At 50.9% G+C, this 25,756-nt stretch overlaps 2 protein-coding genes and 1 pseudogene across 12 annotated transcripts; 2 read left to right on the plus strand and 1 right to left on the minus strand.

Annotated features, from left to right (window-relative positions):
* Window positions 1–1,541: 1,541 nt before the first annotated feature.
* Window positions 1,542–2,524, plus strand: LOC143270756 (histone H2A-Bbd type 2/3-like). The gene has a single exon (XM_076561798.1). The coding sequence runs from the start codon at window positions 1,955–1,957 to the stop codon at window positions 2,327–2,329; it is 375 nt and encodes a 124-aa protein (XP_076417913.1). The 5' UTR covers window positions 1,542–1,954; the 3' UTR covers window positions 2,330–2,524.
* A 2,296-nt stretch (window positions 2,525–4,820) lies between these two features.
* Window positions 4,821–20,680, minus strand: LOC143271004 (X-linked lymphocyte-regulated protein 5C-like). Of its 8 annotated transcripts, XM_076562663.1 has the most exons (10): window positions 17,491–18,002; window positions 17,163–17,250; window positions 12,851–12,987; window positions 12,216–12,285; window positions 11,289–11,323; window positions 10,071–10,188; window positions 9,214–9,313; window positions 7,892–7,990; window positions 5,328–5,432; window positions 4,821–5,234 (listed from the first exon to the last, which is right to left on the minus strand). In XM_076562663.1, exons 3-10 carry the CDS (start codon window positions 12,954–12,956, stop codon window positions 5,160–5,162), a joined length of 708 nt encoding a protein of 235 aa, XP_076418778.1. In that variant the 5' UTR covers window positions 12,957–12,987; window positions 17,163–17,250; window positions 17,491–18,002; the 3' UTR covers window positions 4,821–5,159. The 8 variants fall into 8 exon arrangements, with proteins under 8 accessions (XP_076418778.1, XP_076418773.1, XP_076418772.1 ...); XM_076562658.1 differs by lacking the exons at window positions 17,163–17,250; window positions 17,491–18,002 and adding an exon at window positions 20,541–20,680; XM_076562657.1 differs by lacking the exon at window positions 17,163–17,250 and having other exon boundaries at window positions 12,851–13,102; window positions 17,491–18,009.
* On the plus strand, window positions 20,602–25,649 carry LOC143266757 (putative PWWP domain-containing DNA repair factor 4 pseudogene; annotated as a pseudogene). 3 transcript variants are annotated; one of them, XR_013048248.1, is made up of 2 exons: window positions 20,602–20,741; window positions 23,233–25,649. The product of XR_013048248.1 is annotated as a putative PWWP domain-containing DNA repair factor 4 pseudogene, transcript variant X1 (transcript). The 3 variants fall into 3 exon arrangements; XR_013048249.1 differs by having other exon boundaries at window positions 20,627–20,754; XR_013048250.1 differs by lacking the exon at window positions 20,602–20,741 and adding an exon at window positions 21,297–21,400.
* Window positions 25,650–25,756: the final 107 nt, after the last annotated feature.

The following is a 25,756-nucleotide window of genomic DNA, read 5'->3' on the forward strand; positions in this document are numbered from 1 at the left end:
GTTTTAATCATAGTTCATGTGGAATCATCATTGTGGGCTCCTCTTATCTTTTTGAAGATTTCAAAGTTGCTGTTAGATGTAGTCATGGTTCCTGCAGATTTTTATTTTTTATTTTTTATTTTTATTTCAGAGTTTTTGTTTAAAAAAAAGAAAAAAAAAGACAATATAGATATGAGGTAGATCATTGAATCTACTCTGAGAAAAAAAGATAAAGAAATAATAGGATAAATGGGTAGATCGTTGAATCTACTCTAAAAAGAAAAAGGGGAAGATATATAAATGACAAAAAGTAGAAGACTATTGAATCTATTATGAAAAGAAAAGAGAGAATATGGATATGATAAGATAAAAAGGTCAATTATTAAATCTACTTTTTAAAAAGGAACTACTTGTTTTAAATAGGATAAGTAATGAATTTTTTTGGTCTGAGTTTATCAAATGCAAATGGACTGGACGTTGTTATATATTAATGGAGTTATTGGTCTGAATCTTTCAAATGTTAATGGACTAGACATCGTCAATGTAATTCTTGACTGTATATATTGTATATGCTTATTGGATATAGTTTTTCTTGCACTAGTTATAAGCTTTTTAAAATTTTATACAACAAAAGGGGGGGGATGTGGTGGTATTGTGTTCCCCAAAATATCGTGTGACCCTAATAAATTTATCTGGGGTCAGGGAACAGAACAGCCACTAGATACAGAGGCTAGAAAATGGTGGCACTCACACCTTTAATTCTAGCTTTCTGGAGGCATGGATCTCTGCGAGTTCAAGGCCACACTGGAAATAGCCAGGCATGATGACTCACGCCTTTAATCCCAGGGAGTGATGGCAGAAAGCAGAAAACTATATTAGGCGTGAAGACCAGAAACTAGAAGCATTTGGCTGGTTAAGCTTTTAGGCTTTTGAGCAGCAATTCGGCTGAGATCCATTTGGATGAGGACTCAGAGGCTTCCAGTCTGAGGAAACAGGATGAGCTGAGAAACTGGCAAGGTGACGTGGCTGTGGCTTGTTCTGTGTCTCTGATCATTCAGTGTTCAACCCCATACCTGGCCCTGGGTTGGTTTTATTAATAAGACTCTTTAAGATTCATGCTACACAAACAAGAGTAACACAGCTTAAAATAATGTTCTACAAAGGACTTGTTAGCATACAGTGGACTATTATTCGGGTGTGGAAAGGAATGGAGGAGCACTGGTTCAAGCCGCTACATAGGCGAGGTGAGACACAAGGAACTGTGTACTGTGGGTGAAACATCATGAATCCAGGATGCTAAGTGAAACGGACAGACACGGGTACACTCAAGAGGACAGATTGCCGAATGATTCCACCTACAAGAGCTGTCCAACTCAGAGATGAGCTGACGCGGCAGAAAGCAGAGTAGTGGCTAAGGGGCCCCAGGGACCAGGAAAGCCTGTAGCTCTGGATTTGCTCGGGATGCTTGGAGCTCCGAGTTTAAGTCTCCGGCAGGAAAAGGGAAAAAAAAAACCCTCAGGTTTACAGCGGTGACTGGGATCCTGGGTGGGGCGTGGGGTGGGTGGTGGGTGGTGGTGGGGAAGGCAGGGACAAAGAGCTCACGCTTAATGGGTAGGCACGGTGAAAGTACCTTAGAAGCCGAGGGTTGTGAAGAAGGGCTTGGTTCTCAAAGGAACCACTGAGTTGCCCCCCCCCAGGTCTTTCCTAGAAGGCTCCTTGAGCAGCCCAAGGTGTCAAGGTGGCGACAGCGCCCCTAGCGAGGGCTGCCTGGGAGCCATGACACACGACACGTCATCAGTGGGAGCTGGAGTGGGAGCACGGAAGAGTGACCTTCGACCGTGAGGCGTCGCTAGGATACGCAGCCAGACGCAGAGGGGGCCGTTGGGATCGGCCTGGAGGCCCAGAGCCCAGCGGGCCAGCAGAGAGCAGCCAGGTGGAGCGGAACCAGCCTGTGAGGTCGCGCTCCGAGGCCAACATGCCCAGGACCAGACAGGGCAGCCGTCGAGGGTCGTCGTCGTCGTCGTCTCGCCGCTCCCGCACCTCCAGAGCCGAGCTGACCTTCTCTGTGAGCCTGGTGGAACACCATCTTCGGGAGAGCGGCCATGGCCGGCGGCTGAGCGAAACGGTGCCCATCTTGCTGACCGCCATCCTGGAGTTCCTGACCCGCAGGCTGCTGGAGCTGGCAGGCAATGAGGCCCAACGCCGAGGCGCACAGAGGCTCATCACCCCAGAGCTGCTGGACATGACTGTCTACAATAACACGATGCTCAGCGAACTGTTCCAGTTCGCCACCATCTCCCAGGTGGCCCCGGCTGGTGGCCCTCATCGTGGGCGTCGACGTCAACGCTAGCTACTACCCGCAGCCGTTGCTGCTGCTGGCTGGCTCTGGGTTGCTGACCTGCCCATCCGCCCCAGTCTCTCCGCCGCCGAGCATCAGTTCATCCCGCCCCAACTTCCCCACAGACAGCCCTGCGAGGCTGGTCAGCCTCGCCCCTTCCTTCTCCCTGTTGTGCTCTTATTAAAGCTTTAGTTCGAGAACCCCGTAGGTTTGCTTCCCTGGCTTTTCCTTTGGCACGGGGTGGGCTGGGGCTGGGGCTGGGGCTGGGGCTGGGGGTGAGGGCGGCGGTGGGGGCAGAGGGTGAGGTGGGCCTACTTGGAGGAACACAGCGGGTGGGAGTGGTGCTGGGGTGCGGGTGACCTACAGGCTGGTTTCCCTCGTTTTTCCTTTGGGCATGAGGTGGGAGTGAGTGGAAGGTAGGGGAAGAAGGTCAGGGTGGCCTAGTGCGGCAACACAGTGGTGTTCGGGGTGCAGGTGTGGAAGGCAGGCCGGGGTGGTGGGGGAACCGCCGCTTTGGAGGGAGACAGGGGGGACCTGGGTGGGGGTACCCACGATGCACCTCTTGGCCCTGAACACGCATGCAGGGCCAGCCTGGCCAGCTGCATCAGAAAGATGGCCTTCTCATAGGAGACCACAGAGCAGAGACGACCCACGTGCCAAGGCGGCCTTTTGGCTGGGGATGCAGACGTGAACAGAACAGAACAGTGGCATGTCAGGAATAGGGTCATGGAGGATTATGACTCATTATTAACCTTTATTAATCATTATTCATCAGCAAGATCTGCCAGGAGGTTTGCCTGGCACTGGATGTGATTAAGATATAACCTGTGTGCCAGTGCCTGGAATGCTCCAACGTCTATCTATGGCTTTGCCTGCCCTGGGATTGAGGTTTTGTACATGACGTCCTGTCCCTAAAGCTAAACTCTACCCTACAGACTGTTACTTGCCGAATGGTCTGACACTCTGCTTGCCCTTCCTTCAATTTTTGGCTATCCAAGTCCCACCCTCAGCATATTTGTTTGGCGACTGGTTTCCTCCCACAGGCTATCATTTGCATATAGGTATGATGGCCAGACAGAATCTGAGACATCGTTCCCGTGACCTGTGACTGGAGTTGGAAACCTCTCTGTATGCTCTGGGCAAGAATGCCATAGCTACCTTCCACTTCTTACTTCAAACAGCTGCAGTTGCCCATTCATTTGCAATGTTTGGCCACCCCTCCCAAATTCAGCTGAGGCCATAACCTGGAGCAGCTCAGGCCTGTACCCATCAGTCTAAGCACTGACACCATCGCTTCTATCTGCCCAGTTCCCTGCAAACTCACCATACTCTGTCTTTCCCTCCCCTGACACAAAGGAAACTAAACAACTTCATAGGACCATTCAAGTAGAGGAGACATAGAAAAGCAAAAACAGACAACACAAGTGGCCAACTCATGAAGGCAAAAAAAATTACATAAATGCATACAAATCTGAAGCCTCCCCCAGCTTATGAAGAGAATGAAATTCTGCCATTTGTAAGCAAATGGATGGAACTGTAGGATACTAAGAGGGAAAAAAAGCCAGACGTAGAAACACAAGTACAATATATTATCTATCATATGTGGAGAAAAAAAGTAATAATTTAAAGGACCTGAAAACAGAAGAGAAGACTGTTGGAAACAGGTGATTTTGGAAGATGGCATATTTGGAAGAAAGAAAAGGGTTGAAGTCTGGTGGCTTGGTATATATACAGTATGCAGATATGCAGATATACATATGTGGTAATGAAATCATGAAGAACATTCACTTGTAAAACTAAGGATAATTTCAAATATATAAATCAATTTTAAAAATATACAAAAGAAGAGAAGAATGGATAATACAGACACATGAAATGAGGAATATGGGGGAAATATGGAAATCAGTTTTGGGAGATGGGTTTTCTTTTTAATTATAAGCTACACAAAGAATATGCATAAAGAATATAGTAAGACAACTTCAAATGGATTCAGAAAAAGGTTTTCAAGACTTTATAAAACAGCACAGGGAAAAAATAAGGGAAAAAATAGGAAATCTTTAATTTTTAGAGTTAGAGGCCTATTGTGTACAATTCCACATCCAAGCTGAGTAAATAATATGAATAATAGAAGCACTATAAAAATTGCTCCTGGAAACACCCATCTAAAATTCTGAAACTGTAAATGCTCATGTAGATATTCATCGATGATAAAATGTTTGTGACCAAAGATAAGGGCAGGTGTCTTCCAACCAGTGTTGAATACAGCCCAGAAATGAGTCTTTGGGAAATGCCACAGCCCCACTGCAAGCTCACACCCAACACGTTAAGATCTGGCTCTGCTGTGGGAACGCTGTCAACAGTTTAGCACATCTGGGCAGGAAAACATGAGTTGTGCTCAGTTTTAAGTCTGAGTGAACATGTTGGGTTGGTTTTCCTGTAAAGGCCCGTTTGCAATGGAATTGGCTCTGTGACCTCCTGAATAAATGAAAGCACGCAGAGAAAAATGGATCCCACCGTTATTTATTTCTTCCTAAAATAAGACAGGTAACATTCACTTTGGGCAAGTGACAGGGAACCAAAGAAGCCAATCGTGAAATCAAATGACATTTTCTTGCAAAATGAGAGTGCCACTGCTGGGGAGAATGTATCTCCCTTGCTGTCGGGGGCTAGAGGATCCACACTGAACTGTTGCTACTCACAGAACTGTTGGGGGTTGACTTAACGGTTAACAGAGTCTCAGTCATATTTCTAACAGGCAAAGTAAAGAGAAAGGAGCTGCCCTGACTGCTACTAACGTCCTCTTAGCACGGCTAATGCTCCCTGTGCGTCCTCTACGTGAGCTTCAGGTGGTTTCTTCAGAGTGGTCAAGGACCAGGGATTGAAGGTATGTTTCAACAACAGACACATCTTGCTCTTGCTGTTTGGAAATGGAGAATTAGGGAATTGTTATTCCATCTCTGCCCGTAGGAAGCCATCCCGAGGCACAAGGCATTACAGACACAGGACTTACAGTTTCCATGATAACTCTGTCCTGCGCCTTGCAGATTTCTTTCTTCACTTCACTTTCTTCACCACCAATAAAAGCTTTTCGATGTTTACTCAAGTCCTTGGCTTTCTGAAACAAACAAACAAACAAACAAACAAACAAACAAACAAACAAAACTCTGCTTGAGCACAAAGCCCTGGCTTGGCTTGACACCTCACCTCATTTAATTTTAAAAGAACCGACTTTGCATATCCAAAGGAGGCTTGTTATGAATTCAAAGTAAGAACAGTGGCTACTTCACACACATCTAAATAGCCACTCCAAACAAAGCTCCAGTGCCACATTTTAAGGTGGTGCCCTTGTGGGACAACAACAGCTAAGGCACTTATCTCGGAAAATGGGTGGAGGATCAGTTAAAAGGTCCCACGGAGCAGACATGGAAAACGAGGCACAGGCCCACGTTGGAGACCCCCAAGGTTTCCCCAGAGGAAGGAGCCATTCGCTATGTCCATGGAATGTGATTTTTCAGAGGAAGACACAGTGTACGATCCCATGACCCTTCAATCTAAGAAAAGCGCAAGCGGGGACTCAAACCCCTCTGATCTCTCAAAGAACACTGCAGTGGTGGACACAGAGGAGAAAGAACTGTGTCACCCTCTGTCCAGAAATTGCAAAATGCCTGTTCGGTCTCTGCCCTATTCTCAGGGCCCAGAGCAGCTTGGGAACAGATGACATGCACACTAGCTGAAAACAGGTATGGAAGGGGAGCTTGCTGGGCTCGCGGCTGAAAAGGACACAAATGGTGACTTCAAGCCGTAAAAACATAGGATTTCCTTAGGGAAGACAAGGCGCGGGGAGCTTTCTGGGCAAAGAGCAGAAGCAAAGCATGGACACGGAATAGGAGCCACTTCAGGGGAAGCTGGTGCACTGGGAGGAGGGAAGACAAAATGGACAGAGGGAAGCAGGCAGCCAGTGAAGCTGTCAAGAGGCTGGGGGGGGGGGAGCGGGCATGTTGTGCAGAGGACACAGGAAGCAGAGAGAATTAAGAAGGAAGGCCACTGGGAAATCTGGAAGAGGGGAAGGCCATGTTAGAGAACAACAGTCCCTCAGAGCCAGAGCCAAGGACTAGGAAAGGAAGGAAGCCTGAGTGGAGAAGCAGAGGGAGATCAAGAGAGTGAGAGAGGCAGAAGAGCACAGGGCAGAAGGGCAGGGACCACCTGGGAAGCCAGAGAGGCCCAGTCACAAGGCTCCCTCTGTGGTGCTACTCACATTGAGCACTCACAGTTAGAAGCAAGCCTTTCCGGTCAGTTCTTCCAACCAGTTCCCAAGCAGTATTCAGCTGCACTAGAGCTGCATGTTCCCTTTCCTTAAGCTCTTCCTAAAGGACTGGATGTATGTAGATGGCCCCCAAGGTCTTGAAAATTCAGTTTTACTTTTCTGTGTGCATGGGTGTGTGCCAGAGGGTGTCCATGTATGTGTGCTTGGGTGTGGAGACCAGAGGTGATAAAAAAAAAAAACACTCAAAGTGATTTCCTTCACATGTACATGTTTGCACGCATATGTGTGTGCTCCCGTGTGCCTGCGCCTTCCTGAACCGCTCACCACATGACTTTTTGAGGCAGGGTCTCTCACTAAACCCGGGGTTTTCCAATTTGGCTGTACTGGTGGTCCCACAAGCCCCAGGGCTCCTTGTGTCTCTCTCTCTACCCTCACCACTCTGGGGTTATAGGCACCTGTTGCCGTGCCTGGAGGACACATGGCTGCTGGGGATATACACTAGGGTACTAACTGGGGTACTCATGCTTGCTCAGCAAAGACAGACCTAGCTTCTCGATAGCATCTTGAAAACATTTAATTTACCTTGGCACACTGAGCACTTGAGTTAAGGCATCAGAATCAGATATGAGGAGAGATTATTTCATAGCCTATTTAAATGAGAGCATCAAAAAGAATTCCCATTGAAGGGCTGCTTCAACTCCTGGGTATATAGAGGTCACTCAGGACCTAGAGCTTCAGCAAGGCTACCATTGCCAGCTCGCAGCTCTCAGTTCAAAGAGGGTTAATCCTCTGCCAGCTTTGTCATTCCCCACATCTCTTGGGGAGCTCTTGAAATACACGACCACCAATACTCAAGAACAATGCTGATGTCGGAAGACTGCAAAACACTCAACATGAAAGAAAATAAAACCTACCCTTGCCCATTGCTTGTTTGACCGACCTGTCCAATCCAAACGAGTCAAAGAAAACCAGAAGGATCCCCAGACTTGCCAATTTCCCTCGAAACGTCACGGGAGGTCAATAGTAGCTCATCACTGCGATGCAGTATGCTCCTTTCTAAGCAAATTTCCAGTCACCAGCTCCCATGCTAGAACACTGCCCCCAACACTGTCATCAGTTTCCCAGCTTAAACAAACCTTAGCATTTCTCCTATGTGTGGGGACAATAATCCAAAGAGAATGTGATCCCGGATTTCAAAACTAATTACTTCTCCCACAACCTGAGAAAGGGCCAACCTGTCTTCTGCTTTCATAGACACCTGGTGTGACATAAAATGGGTGTGTTCTGTTAACGAGTGCAATCCACCAGACCTTCAAAACTGTGTCACATAAATCTTTAGCGTTTTCAATCCTGGTTTCATGATCCTCTAGAGCTTTCTGTAAAATCTTCATCTGCTGCTGAGCTATAAGCTGCAATAGAGGGAATCAATGACAAAATGTCAGTAAAACTGAACATCCAACCCTGCTGCTTACAGGAATTGCTTCCCGTGATGTTTTGTGTTCTGGCATTCATGAACAAGTTTGAAGACATGCCCTTCACTGCCAAAAGCAACATAACACGGTCTGACCAGTCACAGAGTGAGATAGTCTGTCAAGCCTGTGCAAAAATTCTATGAAATAATTATTCATTTTGAAATTAACACAAGACCCACCTAATCTGTGGATTCTCACCTCACCAAAATTAAGTACAAAGCATTCCTTTGTGTTCATAAAGTATTTATTTTAATACAACGAGGACACAGAATAGCTTCCAAGGAAACCCTTCTTTTCAAAAAAAAAAAAAAAAAGTTTTGACCTAAGCCTTCCTCATCAACCAGTCATTCCCCAGCTTGTAACCTCCCATCAACTACATTATCAACCAAATAAGAAGGGCAGGGAAGACGAATAGCAAACATGCATCAGCTCCCACAGTCAAACGTTCCATAGCAACATGCCACAAAATGAAACCACCGACTACGCAAAGTCTAGAAAGGTAGGGATTCTTCACAGGTCTGCTTTCAGTCCTAGGAAACTGAGGCAGGGAGGTTAATTATTTTCCTGAGCTTTCACAATGAGCAAGTGTCAGGACTATGGTTGCATCCCAAGCAATGGGGTCCAGAGAACATGCTCCTCACCACCAGACTGGAATCTGTCTCCATCTCCCTCAGATTCTAGGTTCTGCTTCCCCACCTTTGGAAGTCGGCGCCTTTGGGAGTACAGCTCTGTCCTCCATCAGGATGAAATATTCCTCCAAGACCGCACTACTCGGTGTCCATACTGACCGTTCTCACTCTGCCTCCCTGATCACTGTGTCAGAAGGCCACCTGGGACCCTCCCCCCACCCCACCCCCACCCCACCCCGTCCCGCACTATTTGGCATCTGCACTGTGTGGATCACAAAGGGTCCCCTCCCTCTGAGCATACAAGGCCATACCTTCTCTTGCACTCTCCAGGCAGTGCCTGCTCAGCCTCCCCAGCCCCCCATGCTGGCTCCTAACCCATGACCACATCACCCCTCTACAGAAAAAGAAGCAAGCCAGAGAGGATGGCCAGTCTCTCCAGGCCACATTCACCACCCTCCTTGTCTCCGTATGCTCACGTCCTGTCCTGTCCCTTTCCCTCTCGACTTGATGCACTGAAGCCCTGACACTCACAGTAAGGTGTTCTTCTTGCTCCCTTGCTCTCCCCACCTCGTCCAGCCACTTGTGATACAGAGACTCAAACACCTGGGAGTGCATGGAGTGAAGCTCCTGCCTGTAAAACACAGTAACAATTGCTGAGCATTGTCACACTGCGTGTGGGTAAGGCAATGGCACACACACTCAACGTTTTGAAACCAGAGCGGGGAGCAAAAGAGAAAGGGGACATGAATGAAATTGGCTCTTGAGAGGCGGCAATGTGACTCTCGTCCCAGAAGAATGTTGTCCTAATTTGCTGTCAGTGACGCGCCATTTCACGTGTCTTCCTTCTCGAACACCTAGGACGCTCTGATGCATACATTTCCCAAGATTGCATTCCTGGCTTAAAACTAGACTCCTCTTCCCTTTCCCTTATGGAGTAACCTGGAGATTCTTCTGAGAGCCCAAGTCTGTGTTGTGAAGGCAACATACCCTTCATCCTCTGGGACTTAGATACACGGAGAGGGCACAGAACCTCCCCTCCCCCCCACATGGGCACAACGATCTACCAAAAAGAGTGCTGATGGTACCTCCTAATAGGTATAGTTTTGTAGACCATAGAAGACTGGCCTTCCTTGCAGGAAGTTATCTGGTAAGGGGGAAGCTGGTCTCTTGCCAGTCTTGAAGCTAATACATCTCAGCTGCTTAAAGAGGGGGGAAGGGGGGGGTCCCACCAGCTATGAATAGGACTAGCTCATAGATAAAATGCAGTGCTATGTAGGTCCCATTAGCGACTCCACTCTGTGCAGGATCACAATGGCAGGCAGGAGTGACTTTGGAAGGAAGAGTCAAAGCCTGTACAGGTCTCCTTGACAAGAGGGTCACAACTTTACCTTGACTTCTGTTGGGTTTTGAAAACACTCTGGAGGTTTTCATTCAGGCTGCTGAAAGAGGCATTTATATCCTTTTCAAACTGCTTCCTCTTTGCCAGAAGGTACCGATTAACGTCACCTAGTCGAGAAAGGAAATGCTATCACTTTAAGTCAAATACCCAGAGGAAGAGGCGCACTTTCATCCCTGACACATCACCTACACGGTAATAGGAGTATCTAAAGATCTGGTGTCCATTTTGCTCTTCGTTATATTTTTATTTTTTAATTTGAGACCGGGTCTTGTGTAGCCCAGGCTGGTCTCAAACTTGAGAGGCAAGTGAGGGCGACTTCCAGTTCCTGATTCTCCTGCCTTCACTTCCTAGTGCTAGGAATACAGGTGTGGGGGCATCGAGCTTTGACGAGTGACCGCCCCTGACAAACCATTTTCTGGACACCTCAAAAACCCAAGCAGTTCATCTGTACCAGAGAGAGCAATGCTGTCAGACATCCTTGCTTGTACGAACTGACTCAATACACTGGCTAAGAACTGACGGTGTCTCTCCAGTAATGCTGTTTTAGGGCCACCTATACAAGTGAATAAAAGCTGTCTCAGCCTGAGGGGCGTGTGATACACTGACTTGGTTACTGTGGATGACGGAAAACAAGCTAGTGTGGCATGCATGATGTTTGCATGCTATCACCCTTTTCTTCCCTGTCCACAGTGTGGCTGCCTTCAGCGTTCCCTGACAGGCTCATAAACGTGTATGGCCTAAAGGCTGTTTTCCATGCCCTCCTTTGGCAGGGGTTCCTGGAGGAGAGCAACTTCGGAAAGCCAGGAAAAAAAAAATGACTTAATTCAGAAGGTGAAAAACAGCTGTTGAAATGCGACATGCCACTCGTGCAGTAAAGGTAAAAGGCAGAGATTTATCTGCTTGCCCATCATCCCTAGTAACACTCTCCAGCAATGCAGGAAGCAGGAAACTCTCCCCGAGGCCTCAGTGACAGCTACAACACACCCCTGCTCAGAGAGGCTAGTTAAAAGTTAAACTAAAGGTGCCGCCTGAAGGATAAATGGTAATTTATTGTCTCCCCCACCCCACCCCACCCCACCCCCCAAAAATCCTCTGGGCGACAGAAGTGTAACAGAGTCCTGTTGGCTGGTGACCACGTTCTCATCACATCTTAAGTTGTAGGGTCAGAAAGAGGGCTCTGGGACTAGCAACATCTGCTCAAACACACCTTTGAAATCCGGTATCCTCTTCTGAACAGGCTCCCTATGGAAAATGCACACAAGGATCCTTAATTGAGGACAAACATGCCAAGTTTGCTTCGAAGGAAAGGTGAGGCGCTCGGTTTTGAAGAGACTAGCGCTTACGTGAGGCAAAGTTGGATTTTCCTGTTTGGGGCCATTACTTTTATTCCTTTATTCGCGTTTTCACAGTGAACCAATGAGTTCACTGCAGAATACATAGGGGCACATGGGTAAGGGTTACTTACTGGAGCATGGGTGACTCAAAGTCAGCTGTATCCCCAAGGACCCCAACCTCTGGCTGGGTGTTGGATGACACATGAAAACTGCATCCCTGGCGTCCGTTCCCTGCCCAACTGCAGGCAGCTCCACGGAAGTGTCTCCTCTCCTCAAGCGGTGACTTCGTGTTATGTTGTGGCAGCGTAGGGGATTTTATACTAAAGGTTTACTGGAATCCATTCACGGTACAGCTGCAAGGCGCTTCATAAAGGTGTACTCACCCATCTGTCGTGCACTCCAGCTATATTCACTCTCATCCTTCCTCAGTACCCTCCTGCTAGGCTTCCTCTATCACTCAGCCAGTGTCTCTTCAACTTTCATGCCATGTGACCATATTCAACCTCCAGAGTCTGCCTCTACTCCTCAAACCTTCCCCTCTATTGGGCATTGCCTGCCTCTTCCCAGCCTCTCTTCTGAATTTGGCTTCTATTATTTTATGGACCTATTTATAATTTAGGATCATCAAATGAGAGAAAACAGGTGACTGTGGTCTCTGTGGTGCTGGCTTATTTCACTTAACACCAAACTCCCCGTTTGGATCCATTTTCCAGCAAAGGGCAGAAATTTCTTTGTATGCCTGCATGTAACCACACTGAAACTACCTCCTGGGACAGGCCAAAGTTCCTTTAAGACATCACCTGGCCGCTTGCACGTCTGGTCCTGAGGAACAGCTGCCCATCTCACTGGTATCAACTGCTGGATTGTTTGCTGCATTGAGAAGAAAGGAAAAAAAAAAAACCTTTGCAAATGAAGTGTGCTGTTCTCATCATCACACATGGGAAACAGCTTCACTCTAGGGTTGGTTGAGCCCATGGCCAACAACAGTTTTAAAGTAGTCTTCCAGGAACTCATGCCCCCCACCCCAACACACACACACACACACACACACACACACACACACACACACACACACACACGTGAAATTCAGCTCGGCCAGAGTCTGGGGACAGCAGCTACATGTATTTGTACAAGCTTTTCAAGGAAATCCACTGTGACCCATGGGCTCTGTCAGAGGCACGTTGGCCAGGACAATGGCTCTCCTCTGTGAGCCTTGTACCTCCGCCACAGGGTGAGAACGTCAGGTGGGGACAGAAACCCAGAACACGCTTGAGAATCAGCTCTCAGCACCCGAATCTCCCATCTCCACCCCACCCACCCAATCCCATGCAATGACCTGGTTAGTACCACGCCAGCCCTGTGCTCCACCTGCCAAGGAGTAGTAGAATGTCCTCTCCGTTAGGCCCAGCCCTGTATGCCCCTTATCAGTTGTTACCAGGGGTGATTGCATCTGGGTTCTGGAAGTCATCTGATGGGAGATTCTGATCAACCCTTGGGCGCTTGGCACGTCTCTCCATGTCTTTCTGTTCCTTGGTTGACATGGCTGGGACCTTGCCGGGCTGGGCAGAACTCCTGAAATGTTGGTGTGCACAGACAGTAAAGACACCAAGAAGAAATTTCATGACGGCAATGGAAACAGGTACCGGGACTCCACAGGCTGTGGCCATGTGTCCTGGCACTTGCTGTGCTGGAGCAAAGAGGAGGCAGGAGGATGACACTGATATCCCACCACATCCAATCACTTTCTGTTCCATTTTTCTGGCTGAATGCAGAGCTCCCCACAGGCCTGTAGCCCTCAGTCTCAGCCCTTTCTGCTGATTTCTTGTCACCCACCAAGAGGATCCTATTATGAGAACACCTCCCCCCCCCCAGAAACCTCTTTCTCTTTTCAGGAAAGTAACACCTAGCTACTGCCTACCTCCACAAGCAAGCATGCTTACTGATTGGCTGGAACAGCACCTATACGTGAGAAAGGCCCAGCAAGTGGGCCCAGATGGCATACATATATGAGGGGTGTGTGTGTGTGTGTGTGTGTGTGTGTGTGTGTGTGTGTGTCTGTGTCTGTGTATGTGCACGCAAGTACATGCGTGCACGGTGGTGGGTGGGGTGTGTGGGGTCTGGAGGGGGGTGCCTGACATGCGTGGTAGGTGATACAGGCTAGGGTTGAGCACCCAGCAGGTGAATATGCATCTTTCTGTCCCTGTGCGGGGCCCCTCAGCAAGTTTACCTACTTGAGGCTGGCCCAGCAGGCACACTTGCCTGTGGTGGGCCAAGTATCCATCCTTGGTTGAGGCTGCCCTGGCACAGATGAATGGATGGCCTGGGCGTATCAGGCAAACTCAAGAGGTGGGCTAGGAGGTGCTCTTGCAACAGATGGGTCCAACAGTCACACGTGCCTGGCTCGGGCCCAGCAGTTGCCATGCACGACAGGTGACCAAAGAGTACACAAGGGGCAATGGGGACCCTCCATGTTCTCGCCCATCCCTCACTCTGTTTCCCACACACCTTCTAGTACCTGCAGAGCCCAGGATTCTGTCTAGGCCCTTGCAGAAGGGAGGTTTGCAGAAATCACCTCAACCAGGCCCCCGACACCCTGTGATTCTGTGCCACCACCAAGCACTGTGTGGGCCTAGGCTGACTCTGATTTTGTAACCAGCAGAACCTCAGAACAGGGATCCACTCAGATTAGGTGGCCATGCTTCTTCCCCTCAGAGGCTTGTCCCACCTGAGCAGGGCCCATTTCCCTGAATGGAATGATTTCTGATTAGGGGGAGAGCATGCAGGCATGTGTGAGCCTGCTCCAAGGTGCTAAAGGATGAGACCCATCCAGTAATCGAGCATGTGTGGTAACCTGGGCTTGCAGTTGTACCTGACTGAGCTGGGAACTGCAGTAACAGGGGCCGGAAGGAACTGGACTTCCCTCAGCAGAACACGTGCTGTCCTGCCCACTCCTCCAGGGCCCTGCGATCCTGACAAATCGTTCTCAGATCCGCCTCCCCCCCCACCCCTCTCCCCCTGCTTGCAGTCTGATGCAGAAGTGAGGCTCCAGACATCATCTCAAGGGTTACCCTGGGTCACAATAACTAGTCACCCATCCAAGTGAACCTGCTCCACCACCGTCCCCCGAGACCCTCCTTCTACTCGAGGGTGGTCACACCCAGTTAGTCCTCACTTCCTGAACTTAAGAATCCCTGCTTCTGGAAGAGCAGGAAAAGCGTGCAGGCACGGGTCTAGCCAACCCTGTTCCATGGTGAGGTCCACCCAGAAATCATGCCTAGGGACTCAGGGCTTGCAGTTGCACGTGCCTGAAATGAGACCTGCACTATCAAGGGTGGGAAAGGCCCAGAGCACCCCTTCTTTCCAGCATGCCTGCCTGTCTAGCTCTCTCCCGTGGACCAATCTGGAAAATACCCAAGGAGTACAAAAAGTGCCTCCAGGAAGGTCCCTACTCCCTCCCCCAGCAGGCAAAGCTGTCCTGCCCACTCCCCTAGGGGCCTGGGGCCCCAACAAAGCTTTCTCAGACTGCTCAATCCGGCCTCCTCCAGTTACATTTGGAAGTGAGGCTCTGGATGTCATGTGCTATCCTGGGTCCCAATACCTCCTCACAGACCTAGGTGGACAGGATTCACGATGATCCCCGAGACCCTCCTTACCCACGAAGGTGGGTCACACTTAGCTAGGCTTCCCAGAAAGTAAGCATCTCTGCATCTGGAAAAGCAAGCATGGCAATCGCATATGTGTGACTGGGTGAGGGCCAGGGCGGGTGTGGGGGTGTGGGGGTGTGGCGGTGTGGCGGTGTGGGGGTGTGGGGGTTGAGGTTGCGCCTGCATGTACTACTGAAACTTTCCAGAACCTGTGTGAAACTGTGTGAACCCGAAACTGTGCAACTAAGGCCTAGAAAGGCCCGAAACACCCAGAACCCTCTTTTAAATGGTCCCACCTGTAGAAATATGGGCCCGCGAGAATGTCTGGAGTGCGCAGAGACGGTCCCTAGACACTCCACCAGGACGCATGCTGTCCTGCCCACTCCTCTCAGTCCCTGTGGCCCTGACAAACCTTTCCCAGACTGTCCTCCCGGGCCTTTTCCAATTCGATGGGGAAATTTAGGCTCCTGAAGTCGCCTTATGGGTGACTACGGTAGGTTCCAACACCTAGTCACTCAGCTAGGAGAATACGCCTCACTGCAATCCCCCCAAACCACTCTTACCCTCGAGGGGCAGTCACGGCTAGTGAGACCTCACTTCCGGAAGCATTCCACCTCAGTGGAAAAACGTCCTCGAGGGCGGTCACAGCTAGTGAGACCTCACTTCCGGAAGTATTTCACCTCAGTGGAAAACGTTTGCGCATGTGTGAAACAGGCCGCCGCCCCCATCCTGAGGCCCAACTGGCACTCACGCATGCGTGCCTTGGGTCTCGGGGTTGCGCATGCGCATCCTAGAAACCACTGCACTAAGGCTTGCGAGGCACTGAACACCCACACCCCTCTTTCAAATAGTCCCACCTATGGGCATGTGGACCGAGAGAACATCAGAAGTACCCAAAGACCGCAGAAAGGGCCATGTGGAAGGTCCCTAGTCTTTCCCTAAGCACACGTGCTGCCTGGTCCACTCCCCTCGGTCCCTGCAACTCTCACAAAGCATTCCTAGACTTTCCTCCTGTGTGGAATTTGGGAGCCAGACATCACCTCAGGGAATATCCTGGGTCCTAATACCTGGCCACTCACCTAGAGGAGCAGGCCTCAGCACTGCGACCCGAAACCCTGCTTCCCCTCCAGGGTGGTCAGAGCTGCTTAGTCCTCACTTGCAGAAAATAGTCGGCCTCCGTGGAAAAGCATGGGCGCGTGTGTGCGCATGCGCCTGCCCAGGCCTTTTCCTTGGTTAGGGCCACCCACCGCCGTGCACGGGTGGACGGGAAATTGTGCTTTAAGGCCTGGGAGACCCTGAAACACCCATACTCCTGCTTTAATTAGGCCCAACAGTGGACATGTGGACCCGGATGAAGGTCTCATGTGCCCAAAGACGTCAGAAAGGGCCATGTGGCAGGTCCCTAGTCCTTCTGCAAGAACACATGCTGTCCTGCCCACTCCTCTCAGTCCCTGCTTCCTATCAAAGCTTTCCCACACATAGCCCTTGCAGGCCTCCTCCACTCCACTGTGGAATTCAGGCTCCGGACGTCACCTCAGGGACTATCCTGGGTCCCAGTACCTAGTCACTCACCTACAGGGACACAGCTCACCACAATCCCCGAGATCCTCTTTGTCCTCGGGGGTGTGGAGGTGGGGAGTGGGGGGTGGGGTCTCAGGCAGGTATGCCTCACTTCCGGAAAGTGTTCTACCTCTGTGGAAACCATGTCTGTGTATGTGAGCCTGGCCAATGCTATTCCATCTTGAGGCCCACCCCGTATTAACTCATACTTGACTTGGAGCTTTCGGTTGTGCACGCATAAACTGGGAACTCACCTAGGAAGGGCTGAAAGTGCCCGGAGCACCTCTGCTCCCTGTTTGCAATGCTCCCACATGGGGAAGTATGGACCTGTGCAGAATGGCGGGAGTACCCAAAAGGGTACTGAAAGGGCCATGTGGAAGGTCCTTAGTCTCTGCAGGGGCACACACGCTGACCTGCCCACTCCTTGGGGTCCCTAGCACCTTCACAAAGCTTTCCCAGGCAGCCCTTCCTGGCCTTGTCCACTCCAGGGTGGAAGTGAGGCCCATGACATCACCTCATGGGCCCTAACACCTAGCCACTTACCTATACAGACATGCTTCATGACAGTCACCCGAGACCCTCCTTTTCCAGGGCTAGTCCTCACTTCTGGAAACTAAGGGTGCTGGCCTCTCTAGAAAAATCAGCAAGTGTAGCTGCAGTTTTCCTGGTCCTGCCTGGCCCACGGTCAGAACAAATCTCTCTCACCTGCCAGTCCCACAGCCGCTCAGACCCAACCAAGTAAACACACAGAGACTTATATTGCTTATTAACTGTACGGCCATGTGGCTCAGGCTTCTTGCTATCTACTTCTTATATCTTAAATTAACCCATATCTATTAATCTATACCTTGCCACATGGCTCGTGGCTTACCAGTATCTTACATGTTGGCACTCATGGCGACAGCTGGCAGCATCTTCTGACTCAGCCTTGCTGTTCCCAGAGTCAGAGTTCTCTTCTCTCTTTGTCCCCTCTATACTTCCTGCCTGGCTACTGGCCAATCAGCACTTTATTTATTAACCAGCCAGAACAACACATTCACAGCATAGAGAACATCCCACAGCAAGCAAGCATGCGTGAGACCAGCTGAAGGTGCTCCTAAGGGACACCCATCCAGCAATCACACGAGTGTAACTTGGGGCTTGTAGCTGTTCAGGCTTGACTCAGGTCTGTGGTTGCGCATGCGCATCGGACCTCAGTAAGCCCCTCTTGTCTAAGTATCACTCGTGGCTGCTTCTCTGGAGGACCCGGGCGTCCAATGACGAGTGCAAAAATACACAAGGGGCAGAAAAAGGAAGCCCCTAGTCCCCCGCCCACTGTACAGTCTCGTGCCCAGCCTTTTTAGGCCTGCAGTATCCAGGGCCCCCTTCCTGATTGCCTTCAGGAGCTTAATCCCAGCTAAAGAATAAGTGAGACTCTTGGCAGTCACTGTATTGTTCAGCTTGTGTTCAGACACTTCATGGTCCTACTGTCCTCTCCCAAGGACTGTGCATCTAAGATGGCCATGCTTTGCCACCATATCATCTTGGGCATGCATAAAGCGTGGGGGCTCAGAACACAAGTACCATGATATCTGACCTTATGCAAGAAACATACAATGACAGCAGTTAAATCCACCTCTCCCCTCCCTCCACCCCTGCCCACTTGGCTATTTAGGAAGGAAATTGAGAACCACTGTTAAGCACAGGAAGAATCCCAAGGCCTTGTTGCTGTGGGGATTTTCAATGCCGTATCTACTGTGGGGAGCACCCTTGCATTCATCAAAATGGGAACTGTTACATCAGCCCATCACACAATCACTCCACCCCCAGGTGTGGACCAATCCCCTGAATAGAAGCATTTGAGCAAATATAGATAGATACACAAAGGCTCATGGCAGCCCTAGTCTCAGTGAGAAAGTCCCAAATTACCCCCTCATGATAAAGAGATACACCAAGCATGGTATATCTGCACAACAGAATACTACCGAGCACTAAGAAGGAATGCACTGCCACTCCATGAATGTGGGAGCATTTTAACTGAAATTGGTCAGACAAAAGGCACATTCTGTAATTATCCATGTATGTGTCATGGTCAGAGTAGGAAAAACGCTGAAGAGGTGAACTTTCCAAATTGGTGTCATCTAATGTGGTGAGAAAGCATCCCACTAGATGCAGGGATGGGTACATGGACTAGTAGGCATGCCTTGAGGCAGCTTAGAGGCAAATGGTTTCTCTCTCTGTCTCTGTCTGTCTGTCTGTCTGTCTGTCGTCTGTCTCTCTCTCTCTCTCAGTGTGTGTGAGTGTGTGTGTGTGTGTGTTGTGTGTGCGTGTGCGTGCGTGCGTGCGTGTGCGTGCGTGCGTGCGTGCGTGCGTGCGTGCGTGTGTTGATTGGAATGAGATATCCACCACAGCCTGGGGCTTTTGAATACTTGTTTCCTAGTACTGTTTGGGTTTGTTTGGGAGGTGTGGCACTGCTGGAGGAAATATGTCCCTGTGGGTGCGCTTTGAGGTTTCCAAAGCCTCCTGCCATTTGAAGTTTGCTTTATCTCCTTGCTGCCTGAGAGTCAAGATGGATTTTTTTTTTTTTTTTGATGATGCCACCTGAATTCCTGCATGTCCACAGTCCTCCATATTTTCTGCCAAGTGACCTAGAACACTTATTTACCTCTGGAGAAACAACGTGCCTGCCTTCCAGATTCTGGCAGGTGTAAAGGTGTCCTCAGACCTGGCCCCTTCCTGATCTTATGAAGGCAGAACAGAACCTGCCGTCTCTTGTTTTGCCTTGTCCCAGACCCTCTGTGGTCAAAGCCCCTGCACCAAGGCCCCCTGCACCCTGGAACGTCAGCATCACCTCCTGTAGTGTGTGTGCATGCTTTCTTTCATGTGTGCAGCTGCAGGGGGTGGGGTAGGGAACTAGGTGACAGAGATGGAAGTGAACAGTCAGCCTCCTGGGTGGATTAGCACTTCCTGATTTCCACAGAGAACTGGCTAGTAGGAAAGAACGTTTTTGTTTTTTTTTTCCCCCATGACACGGTGGTTGCCATGACAACGGGGACAAGCCATTCTTTCCTGGTTACAGATTCATTTGCGAAGGATACTCACAGAATGGAGAGGTGGAATCACTAGACAGACACGCAAAGCGCATAGGTAGGTGCCTGTAGCCAGCCTGAGTGAGTGTGAGCTGAGCCTGTGAGTGTGCCGTGGGAGCGTGCTGGCCCTTTCACGGGACAGGAAAGGTTCTCACTACTACTGTTTGACGCGAAGCCCCAAGGACTGGCTGCTCAGCCAGCCCTGTCTCTTTGTCCTCAGGTGACACCTCTTTGGTACCAGCTTTATCGTTTCAGGCCCTGAAAGCATAGATCGCCAACCTACGTAACGGATGCCTCGTCTCTGTTTGGCGATGATTGTCACATGTGCTCTTGACAGAATGACCCTGCTCATGTGACAGCACCTTACCTGAGATAGTTGTGGCTTGTGTTGTCTTGAGGGAGAGAAGCTGGAAGGCATTTAAAGAGGAGGTAAATGGGGACGATGACTGGCAGTTTCCTTGGAGGATTGAAGCCAAGGTCTCCAGGTCTCTTGGCCTGGAGGCCTGACACAGGAAGTAAGAAATGCCTCCCCAAAAGACAGCCGCCTCCAAGCTGGCCACTAATCACAGCTAGGCAGACTGAGGTAAAATCAGTGCGGTATGAACACCTGAGGAAGGGGCAGAGTTTGTTCGCTGGACAGGTATTAGTTTGTGTCCGGGACTGAGTCTTTACTCTGCTCACGGTTGGGTTAAGCATCAGCTGGGTATTACAGGATGTGTAATTACAGGTTTCTCTCTGACCCACCAGCACATCATCTGGATCTCTGTGTATCTCTGTCCCTGTGTGTGAGCAATATGCTTTTGTACCCTTCTTGCACCCTCTCATCAGACTGTCCCCTGTCTGTGTGTCTTACCACAGGGAGGGAAGCCATCTGGAAGCTCCCATCTGGAGAAAATGTGACTAGACGTCGCACACAGGGATCGTGTGTGCAAGTTCTTGATAGAAGGCCTTCGGGCACGGAGCCAAAGCGTGTGTTGAGACAGAGATTTCAGGATCCTATCTCGCACACTTCTCTGTGCACCTCTGGGGAAGATAGTCTTCTTTCATCGGAAAGGTAACCGTTGAAGGTAGTGCACTGGAGGTGATGCCTGAAACGATGGAGGCGGGTGGCAATACTGACAATATTTAAGCAGGCTATAGAAAATGTAAGGACTTTTCTATGCCCTGGAGCAATAGGCATGCACAGATGGAATACACACACTGTGGAGAGTATGGCCTGATCTGAGTGCAAACGTTTCTCTTTATGACTGAGTTACAGATGCTGCGTGGATATCCTGGTTTGTGGGCTTGAACACATACTTGGTATTCCCAGGTATATTTTCTAACTCAGGACGTGTGTGAGGCTGAGAACATCATGCTTGAGGGAAGCAGAAGCTCGTGCAAGGCCTGCCTGGGGTCAAAAGCTTGCGTTCTATAAGCATAACTCGGGCATCCGTGGTTGCTAAGGGCACTGAGTGAGGGGTGGGCTCTCTTGTGCCCGAGGTGTGGTGCCTGGACATGGGGGCACGTTGGGGCTTGATGGTGCTCATTCAGCCTTGCTGGAGGGCATGTGCTAGGAAGGTCCAGCAGAAGGCAGCCTGAAGTAACTGAGGCACCTATGTTTTCCTCTGTGTCCTCAAGAGACAGCTGTGGCCCAGGGCTCCGAGGGGGTTGGATCAGAGAAGGCCAACCCTGTGAGATCACACAGATTCCTCAGAGGAAAGATTACTGCAGGTGATCCCTAAATTGGGCCCCAGACTTCCACAGTACACATTTACTATTGCATCACCCAGCAGGTGTGGCCTGGGACAGACCTAGGCTTCTTTATGTAGATAGCCACTTTACACACTGTGAAATCAGATTCGAAGTCAGTAAGACTTGAATGGGAATAGGGCAGAAGGGCCGCCGCACATTTGCGCAGTGACTAGGGAGCCAGAATGTAACACCAGGTGTTTATGGATACAGAGAGGGTGGGAGGGGGAGGACCGAGGAAATGATGTGAATATCATCTGCCTCCCGTATTTCTGTATGGTTGGGAATTGCTATGGATAAGGACTGGAGTCCCTAAGAGAGCTCAGTGTGCCCACACTCACAGAAGGGACATGGGGTAACGGGAGCCCCAAAGAACAGCAGTGTCCTTAGGAAGCTGTGTTAGGAGCCGAGTCCACAGTGTTCTACCTCACTGTGCCTGGTGGCACCCAGGCAATCAATGACAGAAAGCACCTGCATCCTCGCATGAGAGGTAAGCAGCTGTGGCATGTGAGCCCTTCATGGTTCTACTGTGTTGTGGTCCTTTAAAGTGTGTGGTCCTTCTCGGCAAGCACAGTGGGCCTCTTTTGAGGATCAGACAGATGTGGGCTTTGTTTCCCGCACGCACACACACACACACACACACACACACACACACACACACACGACATGCACACTGCTGACAGGAAACCACGGGCCCAAAAGGCAAGAGCAGTCAGGAAAGGAAGAGACCCTGATACACACCTACTCACAGTGAGAAGAAAGGGATGAGATTCCACTGAGAAGCACAAGGGGGAGGGACTGTGTGGAGAGGCAGAGCATGGAGGAACATGAACAGGAGTGCTGCCCTACAGGTGAGACTGGACACCACTTCCGATTCAAAGCATGCCTTCTGGACTTAGGGATGGGCAAGTGACCATACAAGGTCATCAAGCTAACTGCTTTGATTTCCTGCCTGTCTAAAACTTTGTGGATTAACGTTAGGGCACAGAGGTTGTGGGCAGGAGAGTTCTGTGGCCTGGGGTCTATTGGTAGTACAGTGCCTATCACCAGCAGATATGGGTGTGGCAGGGTCTCCAGACTTGAGGTTGCAGCAGGAGGGTGGGCAATTCCAACAGAGACACTTACCCTGTTGCTCTCCATCTGACACTACTGAGCCTGCCAATTACTAAGCATTTCTCCACAATGAAGTGCTTTCTTTTGGGGGCTCTCCTTTGTGCCATGTGGACAGTTGATCCCATAGCGAGGTCCAGGACAGAGTTGGGAACAAGAGATCTGAACCAAAATATGGGGGGCTGGGGGAGGGGGAGGGACGCCAGAAGCTATGACAGTGACCTCAACCATCCTTACTTGCCATGTTATGCAAATCACCGTGAAGATTTCCCTACCCCCTTGCTCTTCAACCTGGCATCACACTGGTGTGGAAGGCACGGGTGCACTAGGTGTCCACAGGCTTCCTGGGGTGGGGCAGAGTGGGATTAGCTCCCTAGGAAAGAGAACAATGAGGCTCCCCCCACCCCCAGGGAACCCCAGGGAGCCCCAAGGTACTGGATGGGCAAGAAAATACACAAGCCATGTAAAGAAACTCACCTCTCCAGGAGGAAGTTCACCACCTCAGCCCCAGGTGGGGAACCGTGTGTTACACATCTGCTCTGGATCCTTCCACATCTTCTCCCGGATGCACCCTCAGCTCTGTGGAACAGACTTTGTGCACCCCCTTGCTTTCTCTCTCCTCACCTCATTGAGCTGATGCATCTGTGTCCACTAAAGGCTAATTCCTTCCTAACGCAGCCCTGCTTCCCTCTCGCACACTACAGGATACGCCCACATCACTCTGAGCAAGGACATCAGTTCAAGCTTGTCTACCGGATTCTGGAGGGAGGATAGCACCGCAGGCAGGGGAGCCAAGCCGGAGACGACCAGCAGTCACAGTGCCCACCACAATCAAGGGAGCCAGTCACCCTGTCCTGATCAGCACAGCACCATGGACTCTGCAGAGTATGTGCTCTGTGGCTGGAAGGGCCAGCTGTGGCCTGCAAGGGTGCTGTCCAGACCCGGGACTTCAGCCCATAGGAAGAGGAGAGGGGCATCTTTCCTGGAGGTCCAAATCCTGCCTGTGGGTGAGAAGACGAGAGTAAGGAGCACAGAGGCGAGGCCCCTAACCAAGTCTGAAACCGTAACCATCGCCTCCTTGGCAGGAAAGGAGTCACAGGGCAAAAGCTCGCCGAGGCAGACCAGGGCATACAGAAAAGCCCTCAAGGTGGCACTGGATGTTCTGGGCGAGGGAACCTGCTTGTATCAAGGAGGAAGGGCAGGTGGCAGAAGAACCAGCACAGCGGCGCCAAAGGTTCCGAAAGAGCAGGCCAGCTCCAGCCCACGCCAGCGCCTGCACCTCCAAGGGCGCAACCAGAAAGGCCAAGGGCTCTCCCACAGGAGTCCTGGGAAGTGGGGCCGCCCGGGATCTGTGTGGATGGGCTCACCGAATATGCCTGCAGTGCAAGGGGGGAAAGCCCGGGCGCACAGTGCTGTTGGGCACGCTCACTTTGAAATGCAAGGAAACATGCCAAGACGCACCAGAGTGTGGCCAGGTTCCTGCAAGACACCAGCAGGAAATGCTGGTGATAATCCCAGCAAGAGAAAGCTGAGCACATCCAAGCTCAGGTCTTTGAGCGCCCCGGCCTCCAGGGAGGGTGCCCGGGATAAAAATGAGCAGCAGGCTGCCTCTGGGCCACCGAGGCATGTCTCTACCTTGCCCAGAGCTCCCAAACAACAAGTACGGTGCGGCAGCCTAGAGATCCGGGCTATTGGAGCCCAAAGGAAGACCACCCTCCCAGAGAACGAGGAGGACCCCGGCCGGGGGACCCCGAAACCAGACTCAAAGGGAGCATCGGCAGCCTGCATGCCTCCAATCCCGAGGCTACGAAGATCTCTCCGCATTGCTACCCGGAAAAGGAAGATCCATGTGCTGTGTGCACAATGCGGGCTCCCAGAATTGGCAACTAAGATGCACTCAAAGGCAACTAACACCGGGGTCAAGAGGAGAGCGGCTGGAGTTCAAGAAGACCGCCAAGCCACCAACGTGGCTTCTGCTCAAGAGCCGAGTACCATCGAACGAGGCATGCTGGTCTGGTTCAAATTCCAGGACCTTCCTTTCTGGCCGGCGGTGGTCAAGAGTGTCAGCAAAAACGGCAAGATGGCGAGGGTGCTGTTGATCGAGGGCAACATGCAGTTTGAGCACAGGGGTGTCAGAGTCCCTCTCCGCAAGCTGAAGCACCTGGACTGTGGAGCAAAATTATCGCTCCTGCGGAGAGCCAGCAGAGTGTACAGCCAGGGCATCAGCTGGTGCCTCTCAGTGATTGACCACTACAAAGAAGACCTTGCCTGTGGCTCCTTCCTGGGCTCCTTTATGGACTACTACACCTCCCAAGCCAGTTATCCGCTAAGGAGAGCCATCCAAGAGGGCGACCTGCACATTGATTTCCCCAAGGTGAGCTATGCCGACTTGGAAGATTGGGAGGAGGAGACAGCCCTGGGTGGGAAGGGGCCCCGCAAGAAACTCCTGCCTGACCGCATGAGGGCCGCTTGGGACAGAGCCAACCAGAAGCTAGTAGACTTCATCGTGAAGAGAAAGGGGGCCGACCAGCACCTGCGGGACATTGTGAAGGGCAGGAAACCGTCCAGGTGGCTGGACGACCTTTGGAAATCAAAGAGGGAAGTCTTCTGCATTGAGACCTACCTGGAGGATGAGGACCAGTTGCATCTCGTGGCCAGACACTTGCAAGAAATATCCAAGGAAGCAGATGAGGCCCTGCTCTCGCTGGCAAGAGGAGACAAAGTCCGGTTTACCATGGAGGTTCTTCTTCCAGAAGCAATCATCTGCTCCATCGCTGCCCTCGACGAGCTTAGCTACAAGGAGGCAGAAGAGAAGTACCTGCGTGGCCCACCCGTGCACTACCGTGAAAAAGAGCTCTTTGACAAGACCATCCTAAAGGCTGCCCGGATGAGGTCAGCATCCAGGATTCGGGCTGCCAGGAACCCCTCTGCACCCTCTCCTTAGAAGGGAGCTTCCTCCTTTCAGCCATCACCCCTGCAGCTCCACCTCCAAAAGAGGACCATCTGGGAGACTCTGGGGTTTGCTATGGCCACTGTGAAAGCTCCTCACTGCACACGTTTCTCCCCTCCCACCCACCCACCCACCCACACCCTCGAAATAAATGTTCATGTCCATGCTTGACGGTGCAGATGTCCACATCGGCTCGACAATTCCTGTAAGCTTCAGGCCAGGCCTAGCCCTCTTTAGCCTGTGCCCAAGGCGCGGTGGGGGCGCCTCTCTGGAACGTC

This window comes from Peromyscus maniculatus, chromosome X (genome assembly GCF_049852395.1).
Source record: "Peromyscus maniculatus bairdii isolate BWxNUB_F1_BW_parent chromosome X, HU_Pman_BW_mat_3.1, whole genome shotgun sequence".
Taxonomy (NCBI): Eukaryota; Metazoa; Chordata; class Mammalia; order Rodentia; family Cricetidae; genus Peromyscus; species Peromyscus maniculatus.

What these genes read in the sequence shown, in the direction of transcription:
- LOC143270756 (XM_076561798.1), top strand. Translation starts at nt 1,955, where the DNA reads ATGCCCAGGACCAGACAGGGCAGCCGTCGAGGGTCGTCGTCGTCGTCG.
- LOC143271004 (XM_076562657.1), bottom strand. Translation starts at nt 13,082, where the DNA reads ATGGCCACAGCCTGTGGAGTCCCGGTACCTGTTTCCATTGCCGTCATG. An exon ending in AAAACCCAACAGAAGTCAAG is followed by an intron (nt 9,314 to 10,070) that starts GTAAAGTTGTGA and finishes TGTGTTTTACAG; the next exon opens with GCAGGAGCTTCACTCCATGC. An exon ending in ACAGAGTTATCATGGAAACT is followed by an intron (nt 5,235 to 5,327) that starts GTAAGTCCTGTG and finishes ATTTCCAAACAG; the next exon opens with CAAGAGCAAGATGTGTCTGT.